At 43.5% G+C, this 27,878-nt stretch overlaps 1 protein-coding gene across 1 annotated transcript in view; it reads left to right on the forward strand.

The window, feature by feature from the left end:
• Positions 1-27,878, forward strand: part of TDRD12 (tudor domain containing 12) — a 105,312-nt gene that overhangs the window by 57,695 nt on the left and 19,739 nt on the right. The window contains exons 12-23 of the mRNA XM_005588746.5: positions 7,353-7,413; positions 7,777-7,881; positions 11,479-11,664; positions 14,592-14,748; positions 15,165-15,292; positions 17,313-17,504; positions 17,794-17,922; positions 18,875-18,989; positions 19,614-19,747; positions 19,893-20,113; positions 24,567-24,666; positions 27,464-27,648. Coding sequence (XP_005588803.3) covers positions 7,353-7,413; positions 7,777-7,881; positions 11,479-11,664; positions 14,592-14,748; positions 15,165-15,292; positions 17,313-17,504; positions 17,794-17,922; positions 18,875-18,989; positions 19,614-19,747; positions 19,893-20,113; positions 24,567-24,666; positions 27,464-27,648 — 1,713 coding nt within the window. The remainder of the gene's footprint in view (positions 1-7,352; positions 7,414-7,776; positions 7,882-11,478; positions 11,665-14,591; positions 14,749-15,164; positions 15,293-17,312; positions 17,505-17,793; positions 17,923-18,874; positions 18,990-19,613; positions 19,748-19,892; positions 20,114-24,566; positions 24,667-27,463; positions 27,649-27,878) is intronic.

Here is a 27,878-nt window from a genome sequence, read left to right on the forward strand (position 1 = left end):
TGTCAGGTTTGTCAAAGATCAGATGGCGGTGGATGTGTGGTGTTATTTCTGAGGCCCGTGTTCTGTTGCATTGGTCTATGTATCTATTTTGGTACTAGTACCATGCTGTTTTGGTTACTGTAGCCTTGTAGTAAAGTTTGAAGTCAGGTAGTGTGATGCCTCCAGCTTTGTTCTTCTTCCCTGGGATTGTCTTGGCTATGTGGGCTCAGTTTTGGTTCCCTATGAAGTTTAGTTTTTTCCAATTCTGTGAAGAAAATCAGTGGTAGCTTGATGGGGATAGCATTGAATCTATAAATAACTTTGGGCAGTAAGACCATTTTCACGATATTGATTCTTCCTATCCATGAGCATGGAATGTTTTTCCATTTGTTTGTGTCCTCTCTTATTTTCTTGAGCAGTGGTTTGTAGTTCTCTTTGAAGAGGTCCTTCACATCCCTTGTAAGTTGGATTCCTGGGTATTTTATTCTCTTAGTAGGAATTGTGAATGGGAGTTCACTCATGATTGAGCTCTCTGTTTGTCTGTTATTGGTGTATAGGAATGCTTGTGATTTTTGCACATTCATTTTGTATCCTAAGACTGCTGAAGTTGCTCATCAGCTTAAGGAGATTTTGGGCTGAGATGATGGGGTTTTCTAAATATATAATCATGTCATCTGCAAACAGAGACAATTTGACTTCCTGTCTTCCTATTTTAATACCTTTCTTGCTTTCTCTTGCCTGATTGCCCTGGCCAGATACTGCCCTTTCTCTTGCCTAATTGCCCTGCCTTTCTAATACTATGTTGAATAGGAGTGGTGGGAGAGGGCATCCTTGTCTCGTGCCGGTTTTCAAAGGGAATGCTTCCAGTTTTTACCCATTCAGTGTGATATTGGCTGTGGGTTTGTCATAAATAGCTCTTACTATGTTGAGATACATTCCGTCGATACCTAGTTTATTGAGAGTTTTTAGCAGGAAGGGGTGGTGAATTTTATCGAAGGCCTTTTCTGCATCTATTGAGATAATCATGTGGTTTTTGTTGTTGGTTCTGTTTATATGCTGGATTACATTTATTGATTTGCGTATGTTGAACCAGCCTTGCATCCCAGGGATGAAGCCAACTCGATTATGGTGGATAAGCTTTTTGATATGCTGCTGGATTCTGTTTGCCAGTATTTTATTGAGGAATTTTGCATCGATGTTCATCAGGGATATTGGCCTAAAATTCTCTTTTTTTGTTGCGACTCCAGCTTTTTGTTGTTGTGGCAGGCTTTGGTATCAGGATGATGTTGGCCTCATACAATGAGTTAGGGAGGATTCCATCTTTTTCTGTTAATTGGAATATTTTCAGAAGGAATGGTACCAGCTCCTCTTTCTACCTCTGGTAGAATTTGGCTGTGAATCGGTCTGGTCCTGGACTCTTTTTTTTGTTGGTAGGCTATTACTTATTGCCTCAATTTCAGAACCTGTTACTGGTCTATTCAGGGATTCAGCTTCTTCCTGGTTTAGTCTTGGGAGGGTGTATGAGTCCAGGAATTTATCCATTTCTTCTAGATTTTCTAGTTTATTTGTGCAGGGGTGTTTATAGTATTCTCTGATGGTAGTTTGTATTTCTGTGGGATCAGTGGTGATATCCCCTTTATCATTTTTTATTGTGTCTATTTGATTCTTCTCTCTTTTCTTCTTTATTAGTCTTGCTAGTGGTTTATCTATTTTGTTGATCTTTTCAAAAAACCAGCTCCTGGATTCATTGATTTTTTTGAAGGGTTTTCTGTGTCTTTATCTCCTTCAGTTCTGGTCTGATCTTAGTGATTTCTTGCCTTCTACCAGCTTTTGAATTTGTTTGCTCTTGCTTCTCTAGTTCTTTTAACTGTGATGTTAGGGTGTCAATTTTAGGTCTCTCCTGCTTTATCTTGTGGGCATTTAGTGCTATAAATTTCCCTCTATACACTGCTTTAAATGTGTCCCAGAGATTCTGATGCATTGTGTCTTTGCTCTCATTGGTTTCAAAGAACATCTTTATTTCTGCCTTCATTTTGTTATTTACCCAGTAGTCATTCAGGAGCAGGTTGTTCAGTTTCCATGTAGTTGTGTGGTTTTGAGTGGGATTCTTAATCCTGAGTTCTAATTTGATTGCACTGTGGTCTGAGAGACAGTTTGTTGCGATTTCTGTTCTTTTACATTTGCTGAGGAGTGTTTTACTTCCAATTATGTGGTCAATTTTAGAATAAGTGTGATGTGGTGCTGAGAAGAATATATATTCTGTTGATTTGGGGCAGAGAGTTATGTAGATGTCTATTAGGTCCGCTTGGTGCAGAGATGAGTTCAGGTCCTGGATATCCTTGTTAATTTTCTGTCTCGTTGATCTAATACTGATGGAGGGGTGTTAAAGTCTCCCATTTATTATTGTGTAGGAGTCTAAATCTCTTTGTAGGGCTCTTAAGAACTTGCTTTATGAATGTGGGTGCTCCTGTATTGGGTGCATATATATTTAGGATAGTCAGCTCTTCTTGTTGAATTGATCTCTTTACTATTATGTAATGGTCTTCTTTGTCTCTTTTGATCTTTGTTGGTTTAAAGTCTGTTTTATCAGAGGCCAGGATTGCAACTCCTGCTTTTTTTTTTTTTTTTTTTTTTTTTTTTTTTTTTTGCTTTCCATTTGCTTGGTAGATCTTTCCCCCGCCTTTATTTTGGGCCTATGTGTGTCTCTGCACGTGAGATGGGTCTCCTGAATACAGCACACTGATGGGTCCTTGACTGTCTATCCAATTTGCCAGTCTGTGTCTTTTAATTGGGGCATTTAGCCCATTTACATTTAAGGTTAATATCGTTATGTATGAATTTGATGCTAGCTGGTTATTTTGCCCATTAATTGATGCAGTTTCTTCATAGTGTCAATCTTTACAATTTGGCATGTTTTTGCAGTGGCTGGTACCAGTTGTTCCTTTCCATGTTTAGTGCTTCCTTCAGGAGCTCTTGGAAGGCAGGCCTGGTGGTGACAGAATCTCTCAGCATTTGCTTGTCTGTAAAGGATTTTATTTCTCCTTCACTTATGAAGCTTAATTTGGCTGGATATGAAATTCTGGGTTGAAAATTCTTTTCTTTAAGAATGTCGAATATTGGCCCCCACTCTCTTCTGGCTATTTCTGCAGAGAGATGCACTGGTAGTCTGATGGGCTTCCCTTTGTGGGTAACCCAGCCTTTCTCTCTGGCTGCCCTTAACATTTTTTCCTTCATTTCAACCTTGGTGAATCTGACAATTATGTGTCTTGGGGTTGCTCTTCTCAAAGAGTGTCTTTGTGATGTTCTCTGTATTTCCTGAATTTGAATGTTGGCCTGCCTTGCTAGGTTGGGGAAGTTCTCCTGGATAATATCCTGAAGAGTGTTTTCCACCTTGGTACCATTCTCCCCGTCACTTTCAGGTATACCAGTCAAACGTAGATTTGGTCTTTTCCCATAGTCCCATATTTCTTGGAGGCTTTGTTTGTTTCTTTTTACTCTTTTTTTCTCTAATCTTGTCTTCTCACTTTATTTCATTAATTTTTACTTTCTTCCACTTGATCAAATTGGCTGTTGAAGCTTGTGCATGCATCACGAAGTTCTTGTATTGTGGTTTTCAGCTCCATCAGGTCATTTAAGCTCTTCTCTACATTGGTTATTCTAGTTAGCCATTCGTCTAAGCTTTTTTCAAGGTTTTTAGCTTCCTTACGATAGGTTAGAACATGCTCATTTAACTTGGAGAAGTTTATTATTAACGACCTTCTGAAGCTTGCTTCTGTCAACTCATCAAACTCATTCTCTGTCCAGTTTTGTTCCCTTGCCTGCGAGGAGTTGTGTTCCTTTGGAGGAGAAGAGGCGTTCTGGTTTTTGGAATTTTCAGCCTTTCTGCTCTTGTTTCTCCCCATCTTTGTGGTTTTATCCTCCTTTGGTCTTTGATGTTGGTGAGCTATGGATAAGGTTTTGGCGTAGATGTCCTTTTTATTGATGCTGATGCTATTCCTTTCTGTTTGTTAGTTTTCCTTCTAACAGACAGGCCCCTCAGCTGCAGGTCTGTTGGAGTTTGCTGGAGGTCCACCCCATACCCTGTTTGCCTGGGTATCACCAGCGGAGGCTGCAGAACAGCAAATATTGCTGCCCGATCCTTCCTCTGGAAGCTTCATCCCAGAGAGACACCCACGTGTATGAAGTGTCTGTTGGTCCCTACTGGGAGATGTCTCCCAGTCAGGCTACACATAGGTCAGGGACCCACTTGAGGAGGCAGTCTGTCCATTATCAGAGCTCAAGTGCTGTGCTGGGAGAACCACTGCTCTCTTTGGAGCTGTCAGGCCGGGACGTTTAAGTCTGGAGAAGCTGTCTGCTGCCTTTGGGTCAGATATGCCCTGCCCCCACAGGTGGAATCTAGAGAGGCAGTAGGCCTTGCTGAGCTGCGGTGGGCTCCGCCCAGTTCGAGCTTCCCTGCTGCTTTGTTGACATTGTGAGCACAGAACTGCCTACTCAGCCTTAGCAATGATGGATGCCCCTCCCTGGACCAAGCTCCCTTGTCCCAGGTCAATCGCAGACTGCTGTGCTAGCAGCGAGCAAGGCTCCGTGGGCGCTCCAGGCACAGGAGGGAATCTCCTTGTCTGCTGGCTGTGAAGATTGTGGGAAAAGCACAGTATTTGGGCAGGAGTGTACTGCTCCTCCAGGTATAGTCACTCATGGCTTCCCTTGGCTAGGAAAGGGAAATCCCCCAACCCCTTGTGCTTCCCGGGTGGGGTGACACCCCACCCTGCTTTGGCTCACCCTCCATGGGCTGCACCCACTGTCCAACCAGTCCCAGTGAGATGAACCAGGTACCTCAGTTGGAAATGCAGAAATCACCCCTCTTCTGCATCGATCTCGCTGAGAGCTGTAGACTGGAGCTGTTCCTATTTGGCCATCTTGGAAGTGCCTGCTCTTTTTTAAATCTCTTTTACTTTTTTTTCTGTTTTTTTTTTCTCTGAAACGGAGTCTCGCACTGTCGCCCAGGCTGGCGTGCAGTGGTGCGATGTCAGCTCACTGCAACTTCTGTCTCCTGGGTTCAAGTGATTCTCCTGCCTCAGTTGGGGATTACAGGTGCCCACCACCACACCTGACTAATTTTTATGTTTTTAGTAGAGACAGGGTTTCATTATATTGGCTAGGCTGGTCTCAAACTCCTGACCTCAAGTGATCTGCCTCCCTCAGCCTCCCAAAAGGCTGGGATTATAGGTGTGAGCCACTGCATCCAGCCTGCTTTGCTTTTTGGAATGTTTTTACAATTTTGTCCTCTACTCATTTTGTTGAGTTTTTTATTTCTAATAGCACATTTTTAATTTGCAAGGGTTTACCTTTTGTTCTCTTTCCTCTTTCTGATCATGTCCTGTCTTTGTTTCACATATATGATAATTTCTCTCATTTCTCTAAGGAGACTAATGATTTTGGTGGGGGAGTTTTCTTCTCCCTACACTGTTTCTTTTTCTTGCAGGGTGCATTACTCGGTTTTTAAGGTTGGAGGCTTTCCTTAGACGTCATGCGGTCCTCGATTGTCTGCCCATATTTCAACGTAGAGGCCCAGTGAGCTGGTGAGGGTCTCTGAGTGTACCAAGCCTGTGAGCTGTGGGTCTCACAGGGGAGCGAGCTGCTGTGAGTGCAGGGACCTCTGAATTCCGTCCAGATGCCCAAGGGAAGGCTTCTCCTGTCTCTGGCCCCCCGGGCTAAAGACCTGCCTGTGTCCTGGGAGCTCAGTGGAAGGCACAGGCTGGGTCTTACTGTCCTGTGTGTGCTTAGCCTCCCTCTTTTCAGTTCAGTACCTTGGTTTGCAGCTAGGCCTACAGCCCCCAGTCCTGAAAGCTCTGCTTCATCCTCTCCACAGAATCAGCCCCTGGGCTTCCTAGGGTTTGGGGTGAGTGGCAGTCTGGTGTGGAGCAGTGTAAGGTGATGCAGAGGCTCCCCCCTCTGCCACACTGCTGCAGCCAGGGAGCCTGCCCCTAATTCCTCAGTTTTCTGAAGGTTGTTCTCTGCAGATAGGGTCAGGCCTCCCGTGGCTGGCTCAGATTCAACTATCTTGGGGCTGTTACCAGTTTGTCCATCTGTTTTTTAGCTTCTAACATTCTGTTCTGGAATATTGTCTCTAAAACATAGCTTTTTTGAGATATGATTCATGTACCCTTTTTTCAAGCGTACAATTCAGTGATTTTTAGTGTATTCACAGAGTTTGCAACCACACAAGTCCATATCCATTAGCGTTCACTCTCCATTTTCCTCCCTCCACATCCTTTGGCAGCCAGCAGTCTGCTTTCAGTCTCTCTGGGTTTGCCTGTTCAGGACATTTCATATGGATGGGATCATATGGTGTGTGGGCCTTGGTGATGCTGGTTTCACTGCACACACTGTTTCCAAGGCTCACCTCTGCCATATCATAAATGAGCACAGCATGCCTTTTCATGGCCGATTTATATTCCATCGCGTGCATGGAGGACATTTCATGTACCCATTCATCAGCTGATGACAGTTGAGTCTTGTGGCTTTTGCATTTAAAAATCCATTTACATGGCCAGGCGCAGTGGCTCACACCTGTAATCCCAACACTTTGGGAAGCCAAGGCGGATGGGTCACCTGAGGTCAGGAGTTCAAGACTAGCCTGGCCAACATGGTGAAACCCTGTCTCTACTAAAAATACAGAAATTAGCTGGGTGTGGTGGTGGATGCCTGTAATCCCAGCTACTCAGGAGGCTGAGGCAGGAGAATCTCTTGAACCTGGGAGGTGGAGGTTGCAGTGAGCTGAGATTGTGCCACTGTACTCCAGCCTGAGTAACAAGAGCGAAACTCCATCTCAAAAAAAAAAAAAAGAAAAGAAAAGAAAAGAAAAATACATTTACAGGAATGGGGCTTTAGGAAGGAGTGCAGTTTGCCATGTGTGTAACCCACCATCTTTATCCTGGAGTCCCCGGACATCTGTGGCTTGTGACTTCTCTGTGACTGCCACTGACCTTACCCACATTGGGGTTGGGCTGGATCTAGAGGAAAGCAGTTTCAGATTTCTTCTCCTCTCAACAGAGGTGATTGTGGACAAGTCCTATCTGGTCTTGTTTTCTCATCCATAAAATAAAGATAGTAAAGTACACTAGTGGCTCCTGAGCTCGGCTGGGGCCCCTCAGATACTCTCACGGGGACCTGGGTGGCAAGGTTGTGGCAGCACAGGTACCACAGCCCTCATGCCTCATAAACCAAGCAGAACAGAACAGGCAGCGGTTGTACAGCTGAGCTTGGGCTGTGCAGTCCCTGCTCTCTCTTATCAAGGAAGAACTAAAAGAATAGCTCAACTGAGGAAACAGAAATACCTTTTTCTTCACATTCTTCTTTTAACTATCTTACAGATTACTGCAGTTTTTAAATCCTGATCCTCTGAGAGCTGACGGAATCTCTGATCTCCAGCAGGTATTACAGGCCCTTAAAAAAGTAAAATAAAAAGAGAGAAAAAACTGTTTATTCTTTAAATCCTTCTCCTTCCTCCCTCCAGAACTGAGATTAGAAGAGAAACTCCTTAGATGGGGGACTTTACCTGAAGACATCCTTTTAGAAACAATCGAATGGATTGTTGCTTCTGAGAAATTGTTCCTTGTTTTTTGGATAATAAACAGTCTCCCTTTTAGTAGTGGTGGTTTTTGGTTTTTTTGTTTGTTTGTTTAAGTAAGCATATATACCCAGGTGTTTACATTGAAATCTGTATTTTCTTCATTTCCATGAAGTTGCTGACGCCTCAGGGCAGAGCCTGGTTGTCTGATGCACACGTTCTCTCAGTTGCAGAAGCTGAAGGGCCTGCGGCCCCCTGTGGCAGTGCTCCGAAACAAGATTGAGCCCTGCTTAACCATTGACTCGTCGCCGCTGTCAGCAGACCTGAAGAAGGTAAAAGTACTCTAAAACTGAATTTATCAAGAATGCCAGCTTTTTTCTAATAGAGAAGGATTTTGAAACAAATGGTTCTACGGTTGCATTGTATAATTTCTTTGCTTTTGAAATTATCTTTTCATTTGAGATTACAGGCATGAGCCACCACACCTAGCCTAATCTCTCATTTATTCTTAAATCCAGGTTAGCTTCTTAGAAGTGAGTGAGTGAGTGTTTTGTGAGGCAGCTGCTGTGTAACCGTGAGCCCCTTCTGCAGTCAGGTTTCCAGGATGCCCGTGGACAGGGCTGTGGGAGGAGCAGCAGGCCACCAGGGCAGTTGTAATGCACTCCCCAACCGTTCTTTTCAAAATTGTCTCACACACCTCTGGTTTCATTTAGAAAATTGATCATACATGTTTATCTACCTTTTTCCTGATTTAAAAAAGTTTAAAAAAACTTTTTTTAAGATAGGAAGATAAACCGACCGGGACAAATGGTGTGAGAGAGAAGTGGGCAGATTCCACAGTCTTAGAAGATGAAAGCAGGAGACTGAGTGTGGCTGCCTCTGCAGGGAAGGAGCACTTTGCAAGGGGAGCATGAACCGCCAGCTCTGTCTCCTGAGCACCCACAGCCAGCTTGTATTGTTCTCAGCAGCAAGGTTGGAGGCTCTTTTTGGAGAAACTTAAATGGCCCTAGAGAAATGACCTTCAGATGATGCTATTTGTAATTCTCCCATGAACAGGACCTGCTTGCTGCTGTGTCTTCCTGCAGTGAGGTGACACTTGTGATGACAAGAGTCCCCAGAGCCTCCAGTTGGGCATTAGTGTCTTGCTCTCCACCATGAACAGACATCAGGGATCATGGAAATTTCACCTTAAAAAAAAAACCTTCACCTTAAAAAAAAAAAAAAAAAAAGACCAGGCTGGGTGCACTGGCTCACACCTGTAATCCCAGCACTTTGGGAGGCCAAGGCAGGCAGATCATCTAAGGTCAGGAGTTTGAGACCAGCCTGGCCAACATGGTGAAACCCCGTCTCTACTAAAAATACAAAAATTAGCCAGGCGTGGTAGTACATGCCTGTAGTCCCAGCTACTTGGGAGGCTGAGGCAGGAGAATCGCCTGAACCCAGGAGGCAGAGGTTGCAATGCACCAAGATTGTACCACTAAACTCCAGCCTGGGCAACAGAGCAAGACTCTGTCTCAAAAAAACAAAACAAAACAAAACAAACCCTCAAGGAAACAAACAATGCAGTTGAGTAACAGAAAATGTTAGAGAATAAATATCCCCAGAGAGAATAAATATACCCAGAGAGAAGATGTTGCATCCATAACAGCTTACTGTTAAAGGGATGCAATGTCTTCTCTCTGGGGATATTTAAAATAGGATATTTTAAAAAGGAACAGGCAGAGAAAAAGGTTCTTGGAAATTCAAAATATAGAAAAATGTAAAAATCACTAGTATGTTTGAGATATAAAGGAGAAGCTAACTATCAGAAAGTAGAGAAAAAAGGCAAACAAATGGAAATAGGAGGAAAAATTTTTGAGGGTCAGTTTGAGGTCCAGTATCTGAAAATGGGATTTCTAGGAAGAATGAAGGAAGATGGTAGGAAATTTTCTGAAGATTAACATAGGAACATTTTCTGGAACTAATGGACAAGAATTTCCGGATTAGGAGGTCCTACCCATCATAGGCCCAGAACACCTGCTGAAGAAAGAGATTAGAAATGTTCTTCTGAAGCATATAAGTTAAGGGAATCTAAAGATTATGAAGGCTTCAAGAGAGATGAAACCGGTCCTACACACTGGACCAGGAATCAGAATGGCTTCAGATGTCTCCAGAATGCACCAGATGAGCACTGATGTCAAAATTCTGATGAGGTCGGGCGCGGTGGCTCATGCCTTTAATCCTAGCACTTTGGGAGGCAGAGGCGCTGATTGCCTGAGCTCAGGAGTTCGAGACCAGCCTGGGCAACATGGTGAAATCCTGTCTCTACTAAAATACAAAAAATTAGCTGGGTGTGGTGGTGCGTGCCTGTAGTCCCAGTCGCTTGGGAGGCTGAGACATGAGAATCTCTTGAACCTGGGACGCAGAGGTTGCAGTGAGCCAAGATCGTGCCACTGCACACAAGCCTGGGCACAGAATGAGACTCTATCTCCAAAAATAATAATAATAATAATAACAATTATTATTATTATTATTCTGATGGAAAGCTCTTTGGAACCAGAGGTCCATACTCAAACTGTGGATGGAGTATGAGGGTAGAATGAAGACATTTGCAGACACACACAGTCTTCAAAAAATGTACTTCCCTTCTACCCTTTGTCAAGAAGATATTAAAATATGTTCTCTACCAAAACAAAGAAGTAACCCGAGAAAGATGACCACATGAGTTTGCAGACAAAGGGTGATGGTGAAGGATGATCCCAGGATAGTTGCTGAATACCAGGTGTAGAGCATGGTCGGTCCTGACTGCAGCTAGGGCTCAGGACTCGAGAGGACCTCACAGAGCTCATGGTGCTGATGAGCTCTGCCATTTGGAAGATCCTTTCCATGTGGGTGGTGAACTCTGTTGGAACATTTGGGTTTCAGTGACAGTTACATAGAAAAATAAGCAAATAAAAGTCTATCTTTTAAAAAAGCTTTATAAGTGAAGCTGATGGACTGGCAGCTTATTAGGATAATGAGGAGGAAAAGCCGCATCTTTGATCCAGTGAACTTTAAGTTCTTGTCAATGGGCCGTCTGTTGGATACTTTTAATTTAGAAAATTAAAGCAAGAATATATATATATATATATTTTTTTTTTGAGATGGAGTTTCACTCTTGTTCCCCAGGCTGGAGTGCAATGGCGTGGCTCAGCTCACCGCAGCCTCTTCCTCCTGAGTTCAAGTCATTCTCCTGCCTCAGCCTCCTGTGTAGCTAGGATTACAGGTGCCTGCCACCACACCCAGCTAATTTTCTATTTTTAGTAGAGACAGGGTTTCTCCATGTTGGTCGGGCTGGTCTTGAACCCCCAACCTCAGGTGATCCGCTCGCCTTGGTCTCCTAAAGTGCAGGGATTACAACGTGAGCCACCGTGCCCAGCCTTTTTTTTTTTTCTTTTTTTTTTTGAGATGGAGTCTCGCTCTGTCACCCAGGCTGGAGTGCAGTGGCACAATCTCCGCTCATGGCGTCCTCTCCCTCCTGTGTTCAAGTGATTCTCCTGTCTCAGCCTCTGGAGTAGCTGGGATAATAGGCGTGCACCACCACACGCAGCTAATTTTTATATTTTTGGTAGAAATGGGGTTTCACCATGTTGGCCAGGCTGGTCTCAGAACTCCTGACTACAGATGATTCACCTGCCTCAGCCTCCCAAAGTGCTGGGATAACAGGCATGAGCCACCACGCCCGGCCTAGCAAGAATCTTTTAATGGAAGTCTTAATAGGAGAAAAAGCAAGAGTCTTTTAACAGGAGGTTGGTACTGAGAAAAGATTTGGGGAAACTTAACAAGTTAGGGCTTGGAAAATACTGGGTTTGGCAATGTATAGTGCTTTTTGGAGTGAAATGAGCCATGCAATGGAGTTTTTGTTAGTTTTCTCTACCTTATTTTGGTTTTTGATTGTTTCTGTTTTGTAGGCTCTTCAAAGAAATAAGTTTCCGGGCCCCAGCCACACTGAGTCTTACTCTTGGCCTCCCATAGCACGTGGCTGTGATGTGGTTGTCATTTCTCACTGTGAAAGCAACCCTTTGCTCTACCTCCTACCAGTATTGACAATATTGCAAACAGGGGCCTGCTACAAGTCATTACCAAGTAGAAATGGAGTAAGTCAAAGACAGTTTTGCCTCACAACCAAATGGGTTAAATATTTATTTTAAAATTATACACCTCACCTTTGGGGAAGGTCATCCGTTACTCAGTTTGGTTTTCAAACTTCCAGGCCAGAAACTGTCCTATGGGAGAGTGTCCTTTCCCCATTCCAGTTACTGATGCTCTCACACTGATTCTCACCTGGAGCCTCTAGTTGTGGGCCATTGGCTGAAGCTCTTAGAAATGGATGTTGAGGCCGGGCACGGTGGCTCACGCCTGTAATCGCAGTACTTTGAGAGGCTAAGGTGGGTGGATCGCCTAAGGTCAGGAGTTCGAGACCAGCCTGGCTGACGTGGTGAAACACATCTCTACTAAAAACATAAAAATTAGGTGGGTATGGTGGCGTGTCTGTAATCCCAGCTACTTTGGAGGCTGAGGCAGGAGAATCACTTGAACCTGGGAGGTGGAAGTTGCAGTGAGCTGAGATTGTACCATTGTACTCCAGTCTGGACAACAAGAGCGAAACTCTCTCAGAAAAAAAAAAAAAAAAAAGAAATGGATATCAAGTGTCTAAAACGCTGTCACGGACCTGAGTCTATCTAACCATCACAGCAGCAGCATGAGATGGGCAGGCCATGCATTGTTCTCACCATTTCACGGAGGAGAAAATGAGGCTCAGGAAGAGTTACTGCGGTAAATTTCCCCCTAACAGGGCTAGGAGTGGGGTTGAAGTCTGAGCTTCCGCTGCCTTGTCCCGTGCTCTGTCAGTCATTTCCTAGCTCCCCACCCTGCTTCATAATCCTCCTTAACTTTTCCCATGTGGGAAAACCTCAGAATGACTATTAAGTATGTTCTAGCATTGCTATAAATATCTGAGGCTGAGTAATTTATAAAGAAGAGAGGCTTAACTGGCTCATGGTTCTGCAGGCTGGAGTGGAAGCATGATGCTGGCATCTGCTCGGCTTCTGCGGAAGCCTCAGGAAACTCACAATCGTGGCAGAAGTCTAAGGGGGAGCAGGTGTGACACATAGCAGGAGCAGGAGCAGGAGAGATGGAGGTGCCACATACCTTTAAACACTAGATCTCAGAAGAACAGCACCAAGAGGACAGTGCTAACCCATTCGTGAGACACTGCCCCCATGATCCAATCACTCCCCACCAGCCCCCACCTCCAATACTGGGGATTACATTTAACATGAGATTTGGGCGGGGATGCAGAGCTAAACCGTATCACCGAGAAAGAGGTGATGGGAAAGAGAGGAGCGGCGTAAAGGTAAACGATGTGGGGCATGGCCCTGTGCTGCTGGGTCGCGGCTGTTAGGAGCCTGATGGGTGTGGAACCTGCATCTCGGGGCCTGGCACTGAGGATGCTCCAGATAGGGCTCCACCAGTGAAAAACAGCAGTAAGGAGACATAGGGTTGCAGTTAGAAAAGATACTAGCTCATTTTTCTAACCATGCCATGCAGTTTTATGATTTCCCTTTAGAAAGTTGCATTGTTGGCCGGGCGCGGTGGCTCACGCCTGTAATCTTTGGGAGGCTGAGGCAGGTGGATCACAAAGGTTGAGATTGAGACTATCCTGGCCAACATGATGAAACCCCGTCTCTACTAAAAATACAAAAATTAGCTGGATGTGGTGGCGCATGCCTGTAGTTACAGCTACTTGAGAGGCTGAGGCAGGAGAGTCGCTTGAACCCAGGAGGTGGAGGTTGCAGTGAGCCAAGATCGCGCCATTGCACTGCAGCCTGGGCAAGAAGAGCGAAACTCCATCTCAAAAAAAAAAAAAAAAATGTTGCATCTGTTATTTTGAATTGATTTAATCAAATTAATGGATATGTTTCTGTCTCCCAATTTACTTAGCAGTAGACTAATGAAAAGCAACTGATGAAGAAGTCGCTTATGTTGAGGCCGAACCCTGGCTCAGGGCAGAAAGGGATGTCCAGGTCTCGTCCCTGTGGCCCCCAGCTTTCTCCACACCTCCATGGTCAGCCTGCTTTCAGGCCTGTGCCTAGAAGCTGGGCCCACCTGGATCTGTGTGAATCAAAGAGGATCCTCAGCTTGTCTTCGGTTACTGGAGGGTGTGTGTCCAGGAAGGTGTCTGGCAGGCAGTGCAGCTTCAGGAGTTACCTGTGGGCTTGCAGAGGGCAGGTTTCAGAAGATAGTCTCCTAAGGAAGAGGGGTTAGTCATCTTTTTTTTTTTTTGAGATAGAGTCTTACTCTGTCACCCAGGCTGGAGTGCAGTGGCACCATCTCAGCTCACTGCAACCTCTGCCTCCTCAGTTCCAGCAATTCTCCTGTCTCAGCCTCCTGAGTAGCTGGGACTACAGGCACGTACTACCAAGCCCGGCTAATTTTTGTATTTTTAGTAGAGATGGGATTTCACCATATTGGTCGGGCTGGTCTCGAACTCCTGACCTCAGGTGATCCACCCACCTCAGTCTCCCAAACTGCTGGGATTACAGGCGTGAGCCACTACACCCAGCCAGGGTTCGTCTTTTTTAAGGCCCCTTTCAAGAGGCATTTAGTTCATTCTAGTGCTTAGGATCCGTGCAGGGGATCTGGAGCCAGACTGCCTGGGTTCAAATCCTATTGCTACCATGTATTAGCCATGCAGCCTTGGGTGACTGACTTCACCTCTCTGTGCCTCAAATTCCTCACCTATGAAATGAAGCAGTGATAGCCTCTGCCGCATAAGAGCATCTTAAGAGCCAAATGAATGAATACTTGTGAAGTGCTTCGTTGAGACTCTCAGAAAATATGATTCAATGTGTCTAAATCTGTTTTAATGAATTATATCATCACTTTTCCGACCTGTGTGATGATTATAGCAGAAACTTACAGGGTGCTGCTTCTGTGCAAGGATATGTTCTTGATGTTTCACATGTGGATGCTGAATTCCTAACTACTGTCTGGAGTCATTTGAATTTGTCTGTCTTCGCAGCCTCTTGCAGTCATTGTGTGCCCTGGGTGGAAGAAGGCCCAATTTATTTTTGAATTATTGGGAGAATATAGTATGTCCTCCAGGCCTCTTCATCCTGTGCTATTAACAATCGGGCTCCATAAAGAGGAAGCCAAAAATACGAAGCTTCCAAGGGGCTGTAAGTATCCTTTTCAAACAGCTATAAAAGTGAAAGTATCCTTTTCACTGTCTTCCCTACAGAAGACAGTAGAGCCTGGCCAGGCGGGCCTGGGTCCGCAGTGACACGGCTTGTGTGACAACACACTCACAGTCACTAGTCCAGACCTACTTCGCAGCTCCCAACGGTATCGATTACAAAGGCTTGATCTTGACTTACATCTGCTTCACTGAGAAAACTATGTCATTTCATTCATTTATCACTTTTTCACTCAACACTTAAACTGTTAGATGCTGGGCATATGGGATTGACTAGGACAGAAGCAGTGTTTTACTTCATTAGAAGGCATTTCTAAAAAGTATGTGGACTCTTAGCAGAGGAAATCTTAGAAAAACCTGTGGAAAATTGAAAATGTTCACTTTTTCCTTTAAATGCAGGTGATGTGATTGTTACGACCCCATACAGCCTGCTGAGGCTTCTCGCCTGTCAGAGCCTGCTGTTCCTCAGGCTCTGCCACCTGATCCTGGATGAGGTGGAGGTGCTCTTCTTGGAAGCTAATGAACAGGTGAGCATGGCTTAAGGTCTTCACCACTCAGAAGAGAGGTGTGATTAACATGCTAACTGACAGCAGGAAGGAGGAAAAGTGTCTGGTTGGGGAATACCTTGGTTAATCTAAACAAATTTTATGCTTTAACTTCTATAATTAAGAAGAAAGAATTGTTATCTGAAATTTCCTTCCCAATGTTAGAGTTCCTTCTGAAGTGCAAACATTCTTTCCCAGAGATTTCCTAAGATAGTTAAAATTTTTCTGATTACGGAAGTAATGATTTTTATTTTAGAAAATTTAAGACATGGAGAAGAGCACTTGAAAAACGCAGCCCCCAGAGCCATAGTCTCAGAAGGAATCCCTCTTACTATTTTGGAGTATTTGCTTCTTTTTCTTTGAATTCTTGTGTTTGTTGATACATATAGTTAATAACATCAGGGGCTTGTTTTTTTTTTTTTTTTTTTGAGACGGAGTCTCACTCTGTCGCCCAGGCTGGAGTGCAGTGGCCGGATCTCAGCTCACTGCAAGCTCCGCCTCCCGGGTTCACGCCATTCTCCTGCCTCAGCCTCCCAAGTAGCTGGGACTACAGGCGCCCGCCACTTCGCCCGGCTAGTTTTTTGTATTTTTTAGTAGAGACAGGGTTTTACCGTGTTAGCCAGGATGGTCTCGATCTCCTGACCTCGTGATCCGCCCGTCTCGGCCTCCCAAAGTGCTGGGATTACAGGCTTGAGCCACCGCGCCCGGCCTAGGGGCTTGTTTTACAGGCCATTTTGTAGCCTGCATTGTGCAGGGCATGGCAGCGTAAGGGACACTGCCTCCTGTTCCACAGCCTGGTGGTTACTGGCCATACAGTATGCAGTTCTTTGGACATCACAGAATTTGTTTTAAAACTGTCTTAATTTTGGACATTCAACATAATTTGTATATGTGTGTGGCTACAGAACATGCATGTTTTTTGCACCTGTTTCCTTTAGGATGAATTCCTAAGAGGGGTTTCATGGGTCATAGGCTTTGAGCTCTTGTAAGGCTTTTCTTGGAAGCAGTGTCACATGATCATCAAGGGCATGCACTTGGAAGTAATGATGGCCTCAGTTTCCAGTTCAGGCTTTGTTACTGATGATGGGGCTGTGCAGGGTTCCCGAACTCCTCTGAAGTCTCAGGTTCTGATTTTTGTAAAACAGGTATCTAGGCATACTGCTCTGTGCAGCGTCCTTTCTGAAAGCATGACCTGATGTGCACTCCTGTCAGCCATGTGCCAGGCTATCCACACCACTGCCAGAGCAGGCTTGGCCCAGCTTTCTCTTCCAGTCTAACTGGCCAACAGTGGGATCTTGTCAGCCTAATTTATATTTCCTTGATTACTTTTTAGGTTGAACATTAATTTGTATTGATCATTTGTATTCACTCTGAGTTGCTTGTTCATTTCCTTTTCTTATTTTCTGTTGGTAGGATCATCTTTTGCTAATCAGTTTTTAGAAGTTTTTATGCAAGAACATTAATCTCTTATTAGTTTGTTATGCATGTTTACCAAGATGTTGCTTGTGCTTCAGTTTTGTTTATAATGGAGATTGTAGGATATTTGTTGACTTTAAACTTGACATTTTCTCCTATTTAGTTTTTGCCTTTTTTTTTCTAAGACTGAGTCCCACCCACTGGAGTGCAATGGTGCAATCTCGGCTCACTGCAACCTCCTTCTCCTGGGTTCAGGCAATTCTTGTGCCTCAGCCTTCCAAGTAGCTGGGATTACAGGTGCCTACCACCATGCCCAGCTAATTTTTTGTATCTTTAGTAGAGACGAGGTTTTACCGTGTTGGCCAAGCTGGTCTCGAACTCCTGACCTCATGATCCACCTGCCTCAGCCTCCCAAAGTGCTGGGATTACAGGTGTGAGCCACCACACCCAGCCTTTTCCTTTTATTTTTGAAAGACTTTCCCCACTCTGAGAACAGAAAATATACGATCCCTAACGTTTTATGTTCTGTCACACTAGTTCCTACTCTTTTGAAATAAAAATGAAATTAATTATACTAATTTTTCAGATGTTTGCTATATTAGATAACTTTAAAAAAAATATTGAAGTTGAAGAAAGGGAATCTGCACCACATCAGATTGTTGCAGTTGGAGTTCATTGGAACAAACATATAGAACATCTCATCAAAGAGTTCATGAATGATCCCTACATTGTGATCACAGCCATGGAAGAGGCTGCTCTCTATGGCAATGTCCAACAGGTAATTCTGTGTGTGTGTGTGTGTGTGTGTGTGTGTGTGTATGTGTGTGTGTGTTGGTGGGGGGCTGATGAACATAAGCAAGTAACTTTTACTTCATGGCTTACTATTAAACAATTACAACTTTGATTTCATATATAAATTATGAGTGAAATACAATTGTAGTTGAATATTTAAATATATATTGATCTCCTATACATTCTTTTCTATTAAAATCCCAACACCTATAGAAAGTGGATCTGGAGCATCTAGCATATTAAAAAGTCACATTGTTTCTGTGCTTCATTACCAGGTAGTACATCTTTGCCTAGAATGTGAAAAGACTTCTACTTTACTCCAAGCTCTTGATTTCATTCCAAGTCAGGCACAAAAGACCTTGATCTTCACCTGCTCTGTAGCTGAAACGGAAGTAGTGTGTAAGGTGAGCCCATCTCCATATAAAAAATGTTCCGTTTGTTTCAACTGGTTGAATCTCAAGTCATCACAAAATTACTGGGGTAGTTGACTGTGTGGCAGGGAAGTACAGTTTTACAAGTTTAACAACAATCAGAAGAGGAGGTGGGGTCTGCTCACAGAACATGGAGGCTGAGGCCTGGTGCTGGGGAGGAACCAGGTGGGTGGGCAGGGCCTTTCCCCTGCAGCAGCATTCCTCAGGGCAGGGCAGTTTTGTCTTGGTGGAGTATTAAAAGTATCAATTTACAGACATGACAACATCTTCTGTACCCTCTGTTTATGAAGATTGAGGTGGCTCATGCCTGAATCTTAGCCCTTTGAGAGGCTGAGGTAGGAAGATGGCTTGAAGCCAGGAGTTCAAGACCAGCCTGGGCAACATAGTGAGACCCTGTCTCAAAAAAAAAAAAAAAGAAGAAGATTGAGAAGATAACAGTAAAAGATATCGTATAGCCAAAAAACAAATAAATTGGCTAAAGATTTATTCAGTTTTATTTTGTATATATTAGTGGTAAAACGTAGAAATGAAGCCAACTACCAAATAGTTAATAGTACATCTACCTTTCTGCAACAGTGAGCTAGAAGTATAGTTACATGATACTGTGGTCAACAAGGACTTTCTATCTGTTGTGTCTGTGTGTATGTGTGTGTGTATACAAGTATAGCTGTGTTATTTTAAAAGGAAGCAAAATAGTTTTAGCAAAAGATTCCTTGTTTCACTTGAGCAAGAGTTTAGACAAAAACAACTGAATTTTGGAAATATATTTCAGTTTATAATCATCTCATTCTTAAGAATTATGGGATCAGTGAGGTAGTGCCCTCAGAAATCATTTAAAGTGCTTTACATTGACAATTATTGATGGAACAATTGGCTTCCAGCCTATATCCTGACTGTGGCCTGGCCTCTTTGGTTTCATCTTTAGGTAGTAGAAAGCAATTCAATATTTTGCTTGAAGATGCATAAAGAGATGATTTTTAACTTACAAAATGTTTTAGAACAGTGGAAGAAGTTAAGTTCTGGCTCTCAAATTATATTAGGTAAGTGTTTTAATTTCTATTTCTATTTTGTGAAGGCTGAGCTAGGAATCCTATCTTTCATTCATTTATGTATCTCGTCTCCAGATTTCTCATTATTCCCCAGGTTTACTAAGAGTTTATTAGCAGTGTTAACTGGGTTTCACCGTGTTAGCCAGGATGTTAATTTCAAAATGAAAAATTAACCTCCACTAAGATTTTGATGTTGAGGTAAATTTCTCACGTCAGTGGGCAGCCACCATTATATAATATATATGATCATATATATTATGATAGTGAGCCTCAAGCTATATATATATATATATATATATATATATAGTCATGCATGATTGCTAAATTTAATATTAAAAATATAAAAGTCAACATGTATAGAATAAGTGAAAAGTATATGGGCCACTGGGATTTGTGATAAGAGACATTTTTCAGGCCAACAAGGAGACCACTTTTCTCTGGAATTTAAGCACTGGGCTGTGGCATTTTGGGGAAAAAATGGGGAAGAAGTTTCTTTGCATCCAAAAAAGTAAAATGTGATACGGAAATCTACCGCAGTGTGGCTGCGGGAACTGCTGGTTAAAGTATGTGTGGTAACTCCAGCGCATGTGACATTGTCAGACTCTCTCTCTGCAGCCCTCACGGACGACTGCGTCCCACTCTTGGCCATCACCGATGCCACGTGTGTAATTCACTTCAGCTTCCCTGCCTCACCGAAAGTGTTTGGTGGACGCCTGTATTGCATGTCTGATCATTTTCACGCAGAACAGGTTTGGTGAATTTTTATTCTCTTCCATATTCTACTGGCATCTTCTGTGTCATGATAAGCTCAGAGTCCACAAGGTTTCCTCAGTCAGACTGGGATATAGATGATCCACCCCCAATTTTCAGGGTTTATTCACCCCCAATTTTCAGGGTTCTCCTGCAGAACAGGGAGATAAGAAAGCCAAATCTGTCTTGCTGCTGACGGAGAAAGATGCGAGCCACGCAGTGGGCATCCTGCGCTACTTGGAGCGAGCGGACGCCAAGGTCCCTGCAGAGCTGTACGAGTTCACCGCAGGAGTTCTGGAAGCCAAAGAGGATAAGAAAGCCGGAAGACTTCTTTGTCCGTATCTGAAGGCTTTTGGTTTTTGCAAGTAAGCCAGTGATTTGTTTCTAATTAAACTGATGTATAACCTGCAGTAAAGTGCACAACTGGTGCAATGTGGTGAATTGTCATGTATCTGTAGAAGCCACCACCCACTCTGAGGGAGCAGCCCGGGGGTTCCCTCGCACTCTTCCCCACGTGCCCTCCCCTCTGCAGGATTGTCAGTGTTGATTAATTTTGCTTGGTTTTGAACTCCATAGAAATGGCATCGTGGTATGTTCTCTTTCGTGTCTGGCTTCTTTCTCTCAGCCTCATGTCTGTGACTTTCGTCTGTGTTGTTGTGTGTATCTGTGGTTTGTTTTGTAGCTCAGTGTTCTGTTGTATGACTGTATCACAGTGTGTGTATCCATTCTCCTGTTCATGGGCCTGTGGGTGGTTTCCACTATCAGGCTAAGATGTTTGAAGCTGTTAGGAGCACTCTTGGCCATGTCTTTTGTAGAAATGTGCACCCATTTCTCTTGGGTGCTCTGGAGTACAAGTGGCAGGTCATGGGGTAGGCATGCGTTTAACTCTTCCAAAGCATCTGGCCATTTTCTGGTCTGGTCAGTACTGTCTGAGAGAGCCTGAGTTGTCCCCTACCCTCACCAGCACTTAATGTTGGTAGGGGTGGAGTGGTAAACCATTGTGATGTTAATTTGCATTTCCCTAATGATTAATGAAGTTGAATATCTTTTCATAGGCTTGTGGGACAGTTGGCCATCCTCTTTTTGTGAAGTGCCTGTTGAGGTCTTTTGACCGGTTTTTACAGGGAGTGTTTATCTTTTTTCTCTTGGTTTGTGGGGGGAGTAGCTTATATATACCCAACGTAAGTACTTTGTGTGATATGTGCACTGAGAATGTCTCCTCCAAGTTGTGGCTTGCATTTTCACTCTTTTAATACTCTGCTGATGATGAACAGGCATTTTAAATTTTGTTGAAGTTTTTTGGTTTTTGTTTTTTGTTTTTTGAGATGGCATTTCACTCTGTCGCCCAGGCTGGAGTGCAGTGGCACCATCTTGGCTTACTGCAAGCTCCGCCTCCCAGGTTCACGCCATCCTCCTGCTTCAACCTCCCAAGTTGGCTAATTTTTTTGTATTTTTAATAGAAACGGGGTTTCACCATGTTAGCCAGGATGGTTTTGATCTCCTGACCTCGTGATCTGCCTGCCTTGACCTCCCAAAGTGCTGGGATTATAGGCGTGAGCCACCGTGCCCAGCCTGATGAAGTATTTTCAGGTTACTTTTTTGTGTGCTTATAGGAAATATTTACCTATCTCGGCCAGGTGCAGTGGCTCATGCCTGTAATCCCAGCACTTTGGGAGGCTGAGACAGGCAGATCATGAGGTCAAGAGATGGAGACCATCCTGGTCAACATGGTGAAACCCCTTCTCTACTAAAAAAGTACAAAAATTAGCTGGGCGTGGTGGTGTGTACCTCTAGTCCCAGCTACTCAGGAGGCTGAGGCAGGAGAATCACTTGAACCCTGGAGGCAGAGGTTGCAGTGAGCCAAGATCACGCCATTGCACTCCAGCCTGGAGACAGAGCAAAATTCTGTCTCAAAAAAAAAAAAAAAGAAAAAAAATAGCTGGGTGTGGTGGCACACACCTGTAATCAGCTACATAGGAGGCTGAGGCAGGAGAATCACTTGAACCTGGGAAGCGGAGGTTGCAGTGAGCCAAGTTCACACCACTGCACTCCAGACTGGGTGACAGAGTGAGAGATTGTGCCGCTGCATTCTAGCCTGGACCACGAGTGAGATTCCATCTCAAAAAAAAAAAAAAAAAATGTCTATTTCAAGGTCATGAAGGCACTCTCCTGTATTTCTAGAAGCTTTGTAGTTTTAGCTTTCACAGTTACACTTATAATTCATATTAAATTAGTTTGTATGTATGACCAAGTATGGTGGCTCGCACCTATAGTCCCAGTGCTTTGGGAGGCTGAAGTGGGAGGATCACTTGAGCTCAGGAGTTCCAAGACCAGCCTGGGCAACACACAGAGACCTGGTCTCTTTAAAAAAAAAAAATAATAATAATAATATATATATATATGTATGTGTGTGTGTGTGTGTATATACACACGTATATGTGTATATGTATATATATGTGTGTGTGTGTATATTTATATATGTGTGTACATATATGTGTGTGTATATATTTATACACACACACACATACACGCCAGCTGTGGTGGCACATGCCTGTAGTCCCAGCTACTCAGGAGCCTGGGGTAGGAAGATCGCTTGAGCCTGGGAAGTCAAGGATTCAGTGAGCTGTGATTGTGCCACTGCACTTCAGCCTGGGCGATAGAATGAGACCCTATGTCCAAAAAAAAGAAAAAAGAAAAAAAATTATATGTGTAATGTGAAATCTGGGGCAAGGTTTGATTTTTTCCATATAAATAATGGTTTGCTCCAGCATCGTTTATTTAAAATATCATTTGGTTCTCACTGCGTTAATGCATTTGCCATAAGCCCGGTGATGGTATATGTGGTCCATTTTTGGACTCTCTTCTGTTACATTGGCCTATTGGTCTAACTTTATACCAGTACTACACTTTCTCATAGCAAGTCTTAGGAGCTGGTGTATGAGTCCTCCAGCTTTGGTCCTCACCAAGGTTGTTTGACTATTTTAAATCCATTGCACCTCCACATACATTTTATTTTTTGTATCTTTTTTTTTCTTTTTGAGATGGAGTATCGCTCTGTCACCCAGGCTGGAGTGCAGTGGCGCAATCTCGGCTCACTGCAGCCTCCGCCTTCTGGGTTCAAACAGTTCTCCTGCCTCAGCTTCCTGAGTAGCTGGGACTACAGGCATGTGCCACCATGCCCAGTTAATTTTTGTGTTTTCAGTAGAGACAGGGTTTCACCATGTTGGCCAGGCTAATCTCAAACTCCTGACCTCAGTTGATCCACCTGCCTCAGCCTCCCAAAGTGCTGGGATTACAGGTTTGAGCCACCCCACCTGGCCTCCGTGTATATTTTAGAATGAGCCTATTAGTTTCTTCAGAAACCTTGTGGAATTTTGCTAGGGACTGCATTGATTGTGTTGATCAGCTTGGAGAGCATGGGTACCTTGACAGTCATGGGGCTTCTCTGCCTGATCCAGACACACCACCACTGCTTGATACACAGACAGCTGAGGCTGGGACATGGGTGTCTGATACGTAGCTGCTGGATTAAATTTAAAGATAACTGTTGACATTAACGTTTTTGAATTATGGTACATTAAATGTGTTACTAGCAGCACTTCTATTTATGCTTAAAGAAGACCGACTTTTTTTTTTTTTTTTTTTTTTTTCCCTCTAAGACAGTCTCTGGCTCTGTCAGTCAGGCTGGAGTGCAATGACATGATCTCAGCTCGCTGAAACCGCCTTCCGGGTTCAAGCAGTTCTTGTGCCTCAGCCTCCTGAGTAGCTGGGATCACAGGTGTGCACCACCACACCTGGCTAATTTTTGTATTTTTAGTAGAGATGGGGTTCGCCATATTGGCCAAGCTGGTCTCAAATCCCTCACCTCAAGTGATCCGCCCACCTCAGCCTCCCAAAGTGTTGGGATTACAGGCATGAGCCACCATCCCCAGCCAAATATTGACTTCATTTGTTTATTTATTTATTTAGAGATGGAGTCTTGCTCTGTCACCCAGGCTGGGGTACAGTGGCACCATCTTGGCTCACTGCAACCTCTGCCTCCTGGGTTCAAGCGATTCTCCTGCATCAGCCTCCTGAGTAGCTGGGACTGTAAGTAGGCGCCCGCCATGATGCCCAGCTAATTTTTGTATTTTTAGTAGAGTTAGGGTTTCACCATGTTGACCAGGCTGGTCTCGAGCTCCTGACCTCAGGTGATTTGCCTGTCTTGGCCTCCCAAAGTGCTGGGATTACAGGCACAAACCACAGTGCTCAGCCTCAAATATTGACTTTTAAAATGACAATTTCAACTTTTTCTCAGTGTGGAAGCAGCATTGTAGTTAAGGAATGGCTTCTGGGTTAGAGGTCGATTGGCCTTTGTTGTGTATTATGGCAATGTATTTGTAATTCAGTCTTTATTTTGAAAATATATTTTGTCCATTTACATAATGCATTTTAGAATGTCTAGAGAAATAGGGTGGGAGGAGATCTCTTGAGCCCAGGAGTTAAGACGCTGTGGTGAGACATGATCTTGCCACTGCACTCCAGCCTGGGCAGCAGAGTGAGACCAAACTCTTAAAAAAAAATAAAAAAAGTTTGCTGGAGAAATAATGAAGTAACTTACTGAGTTTATTCAGTGTTAATTAAAATGTAAAATCCATTTGTACTTATTTATATATTATTAATGTCATCTGAAATATTTAATGTGGTTATTCAATTTTTAGGGTGTTTGGAATAAAAGTTCTCTGATTTAGGTTGCAGATTAATTTTCTGAAGAAAGCATTAAAATTCACATTAACAATTATTACTTATTTATGGTAAATCTAGTCATTTCATTTTCAGAGACAAGAGGATCTGTCCTGACCGACACCGTATTAATCCAGAAACGGACATGCCCAGGAAACTGTCCAGCCAAGCCCTACCTTCATTTGGATACATTAAAGTAGGTTCGGTTAAAGATCCTTGTGTCCTCTGACGAATGGTCATGTTAATAAACGTGTTTTATTTGTTAAGCAGGATCTTAGTAGATGTAATGATGTCTTCCAGTGATCAGTATTAACATACCACCATTAATCCAACCAGAGGCATGCGTCCTTACAAGGCGCCTTATTTCAGGGCCCCAGCTTATTTATAAGCCAAGATCAAATTCAGTAATGGATGACAGTTTAAGGATTTTTTTTTCAATTATATTTTCAGAAAATGTTTCTATTTGGGGGCCATTAAAAATAATGCAGTGACTGGACACAGTGGCTCCCACCTGTAATCTCATCATTTTGGGAGACTGAGGCAGGCAGATCACTTGAGGCCAGGAGTTCAAGACCAGCCTGGGTAACATAGCGAGACCTTGTCTCTACAAACAAATTTTAAAAATAATAATAATAATAATACAGTGATTACATGAATCTTTTCAAGACATTCGTGATAATTTCTTTGAGGAAAATTCTGTAATAAGATGCAGAGAATTGCCAAGTTAAGGATTTTTTTTATTTTCTTTCAAATCCCTTTTTATTAATTTCTTCATTTCTTTTTGAGCATGCAGTTTCTCTCCCTTTCACCTGTTTCCCTTAGGGCAGTATCTTTTGTGTTAATTTCCTAGGCAGCTGTAAAAGATTACCACCGAGTTAGTGACTTAAAGCCACACACATTTCTTCTGTCATGTTCCTGGATGCCAGAGTCCAACATCAGGGTGTCAGCAGGGCTGTGCCCCTCTACAGCCTCCAGAAGGTGACCTGGCCTGTCTCGCCCAGCGTCCTTGTGTCTCAGCTGGCAGCCACTGTAGCTCTCTCTCTACCTGCATCTTCACATGACCTCCTTTTCTCTGTGCCCCTTATAAAGCATGTTTCATTGGAGGGAGGGCCCACCTGGATAACCCAGAGCCATTTCCTGGTCTGCAGATTTCACTACCTGTGCAAAGACCCTGTTTTCAAGTCAGGTCAAAGTCACAGTGACCTTGGGGGTTAGGACATGGACATACCTCTTTTGGGAGAGTCACCATCCAACCCACTACAGTTTTCATTATTGAATTTTTTTAAAAAATTTCTAACTCTTTCCTGCGTTCTGTCACCTCATTTCTAAGTTGTTGTAATTCTGATCTGTTACTCTTTTATACATGTATTGTTTTCTTAGTTAACAAACTAAATGCAGTGTTTCTTGAAGGTTATAGTTTTAATCTGTTTGTGGATGTATCTTTCTTTTTTTTTTTTTTTTTTTTTTTTGAGACGGAGTCTTGCTCTGTCGCCCAGGCTGGAGTGCTCACTGCAAGCTCCGCCTCCTGGGTTTACGCCATTCTCCTGCCTCAGCCTCCCGAGTAGCTGGGACTACATTAGCTGGGACTACAGGCGCCCGCCACCTCGCCCGGCTAGTTTTTTGTATTTTTTTTTTTTTTTTTTAGTAGAGACGGGGTTTCACCGTGTTAGCCAGGATGGTCTTGATCTCCTGACCTCGTGATCCGCCCGTCTCGGCCTCCCAAAGTGCTAGGATTGCAGGCTTGAGCCACCGTGCCCGGCTGGATGTATCTTTCTAACAGGTTTCATTGTCTGCAGGGATGGTTCTTCTGCTCTTTATTCTCTTTTTAATTATTTTATTTTTATATATTATTATACATTTTGTTATTTTATGATGACTTCATATCTGATTTAACCTTGTTACTTTGCTGCTGCTCGTTTTTGGATAGAATTTGTTTTCTTGACATTTTGGAGGAGGTGTGGGTCAGGGTAACTTTTCTGATTTCACAGAGTTCCCATTTCTGTTGTTTATGTACTGTATAAAATGAATATGGTGATGTAGTGTCTAAGATTTCTGAGATTCCCTGGCCCTGTTCCCCTCCTGAACTCTTACCTGGTTTTCTCTTCTTTCATCCCTCTTGTCCCTGGAGGGACAGTGTAGAGATTTTGCAGGGGCTCCAGCCTTCACCCACTGTGGAGGCAGGTGAAGCCTTCCAGGCTCGCTTATCACACTGGCTGAGCCTGTTTCCAGGGAGGGCCTCTTGCCTCTTCTAGAGCTCTCTGTTCTCAGGTCTGTTGCTTCCCTCTGTTTCCTCCCGCACAGGCACAGACACTGGTGCCTGTGGGTGTCGCCAGCCCGGCCCTCTCCCCCATCCTGCCAAGTGCCTACTTCTCACTCCTGGCATCTGCTCTGGGCAGCTAGGGCTCCCTGCCTTCATGCAGAGTGTCTCTGCCCTCTGCACACTAACTTCTTTCTCACACGCTGGTCCCCGTGCCTACTCTAACCTGTGAAGGGCTGTCTTCTCCAGCACACGTAAGCTGTGGCCTCTCTGTCCACTTCTGGATTGCCGAGGGTCCCTGTAGGACACAGTTTCATCCCTGCAACCCTGGAAGCTGGTAAACAGTATGCTCGTAATAAGATGTGTCTTGTTACCTGAAAAAAGATTGGAAGGTCTCAAGAGACAGCAATGCTATTTTAAGAAGAATTTCTATAAAAGTGCAGTTAGAAGGTAAACAAAGGAACACTTACACCTAATAATGAAGATTTAAAATAATGAAATTGCAAAATAAAAAAATCTTCCATTAGATTTAAAGTGAAACTCTAATTCTTTGTGACCATGTGAGGTATTGGTTTTGCCTTGCCTTTTTGGCTAGCTTCCTAGTTTATTTCTAAATCCACGTTGCTAAGCTTTGGTTTCTTAGGTTGGGTACTGATTTCTGCAGATACAGGGAGTGTGTACATCTCCAGTTTAGACTAAGTTTGTTTCCTGGTCATGTTTACTATATATGTTTCAGATAATACCTTTTTACATTTTGAATGCAACAAATTACTTTGGCCGTATAATTGATAAACACATGGATCTTTATGCAACTCTCAATGCTGAAATGAATGAGTATTTTAAGGATTCTAATAAAACAACTGTGGAAAAGGTGGAGAAGTTTGGATTGTATGGATTAGCAGAAAAAACGCTTTTTCACAGGTAACATATCTGTTTATTTCACCTGTAAAGTTTTGAAGCATGCGATAACTAAATGGTATTGAGTTCCTATTTTCACCTCTGTCCATTTGAGTGTGTATGTGAGCCTGGTGACAGCGGGGTTTTACCCCCAGATCTGCTCCAGTTCTTCGTGGGAAACTCTTCCCCAGGCTCCTGAGCGTGGTGACACCGTGACCCGTTGCGCCATCACTGTGTGCAACATACACATACAT

Source organism: Macaca fascicularis, chromosome 19, assembly GCF_037993035.2.
Source record: "Macaca fascicularis isolate 582-1 chromosome 19, T2T-MFA8v1.1".
Lineage (NCBI taxonomy): Eukaryota > Metazoa > Chordata > Mammalia > Primates > Cercopithecidae > Macaca > Macaca fascicularis.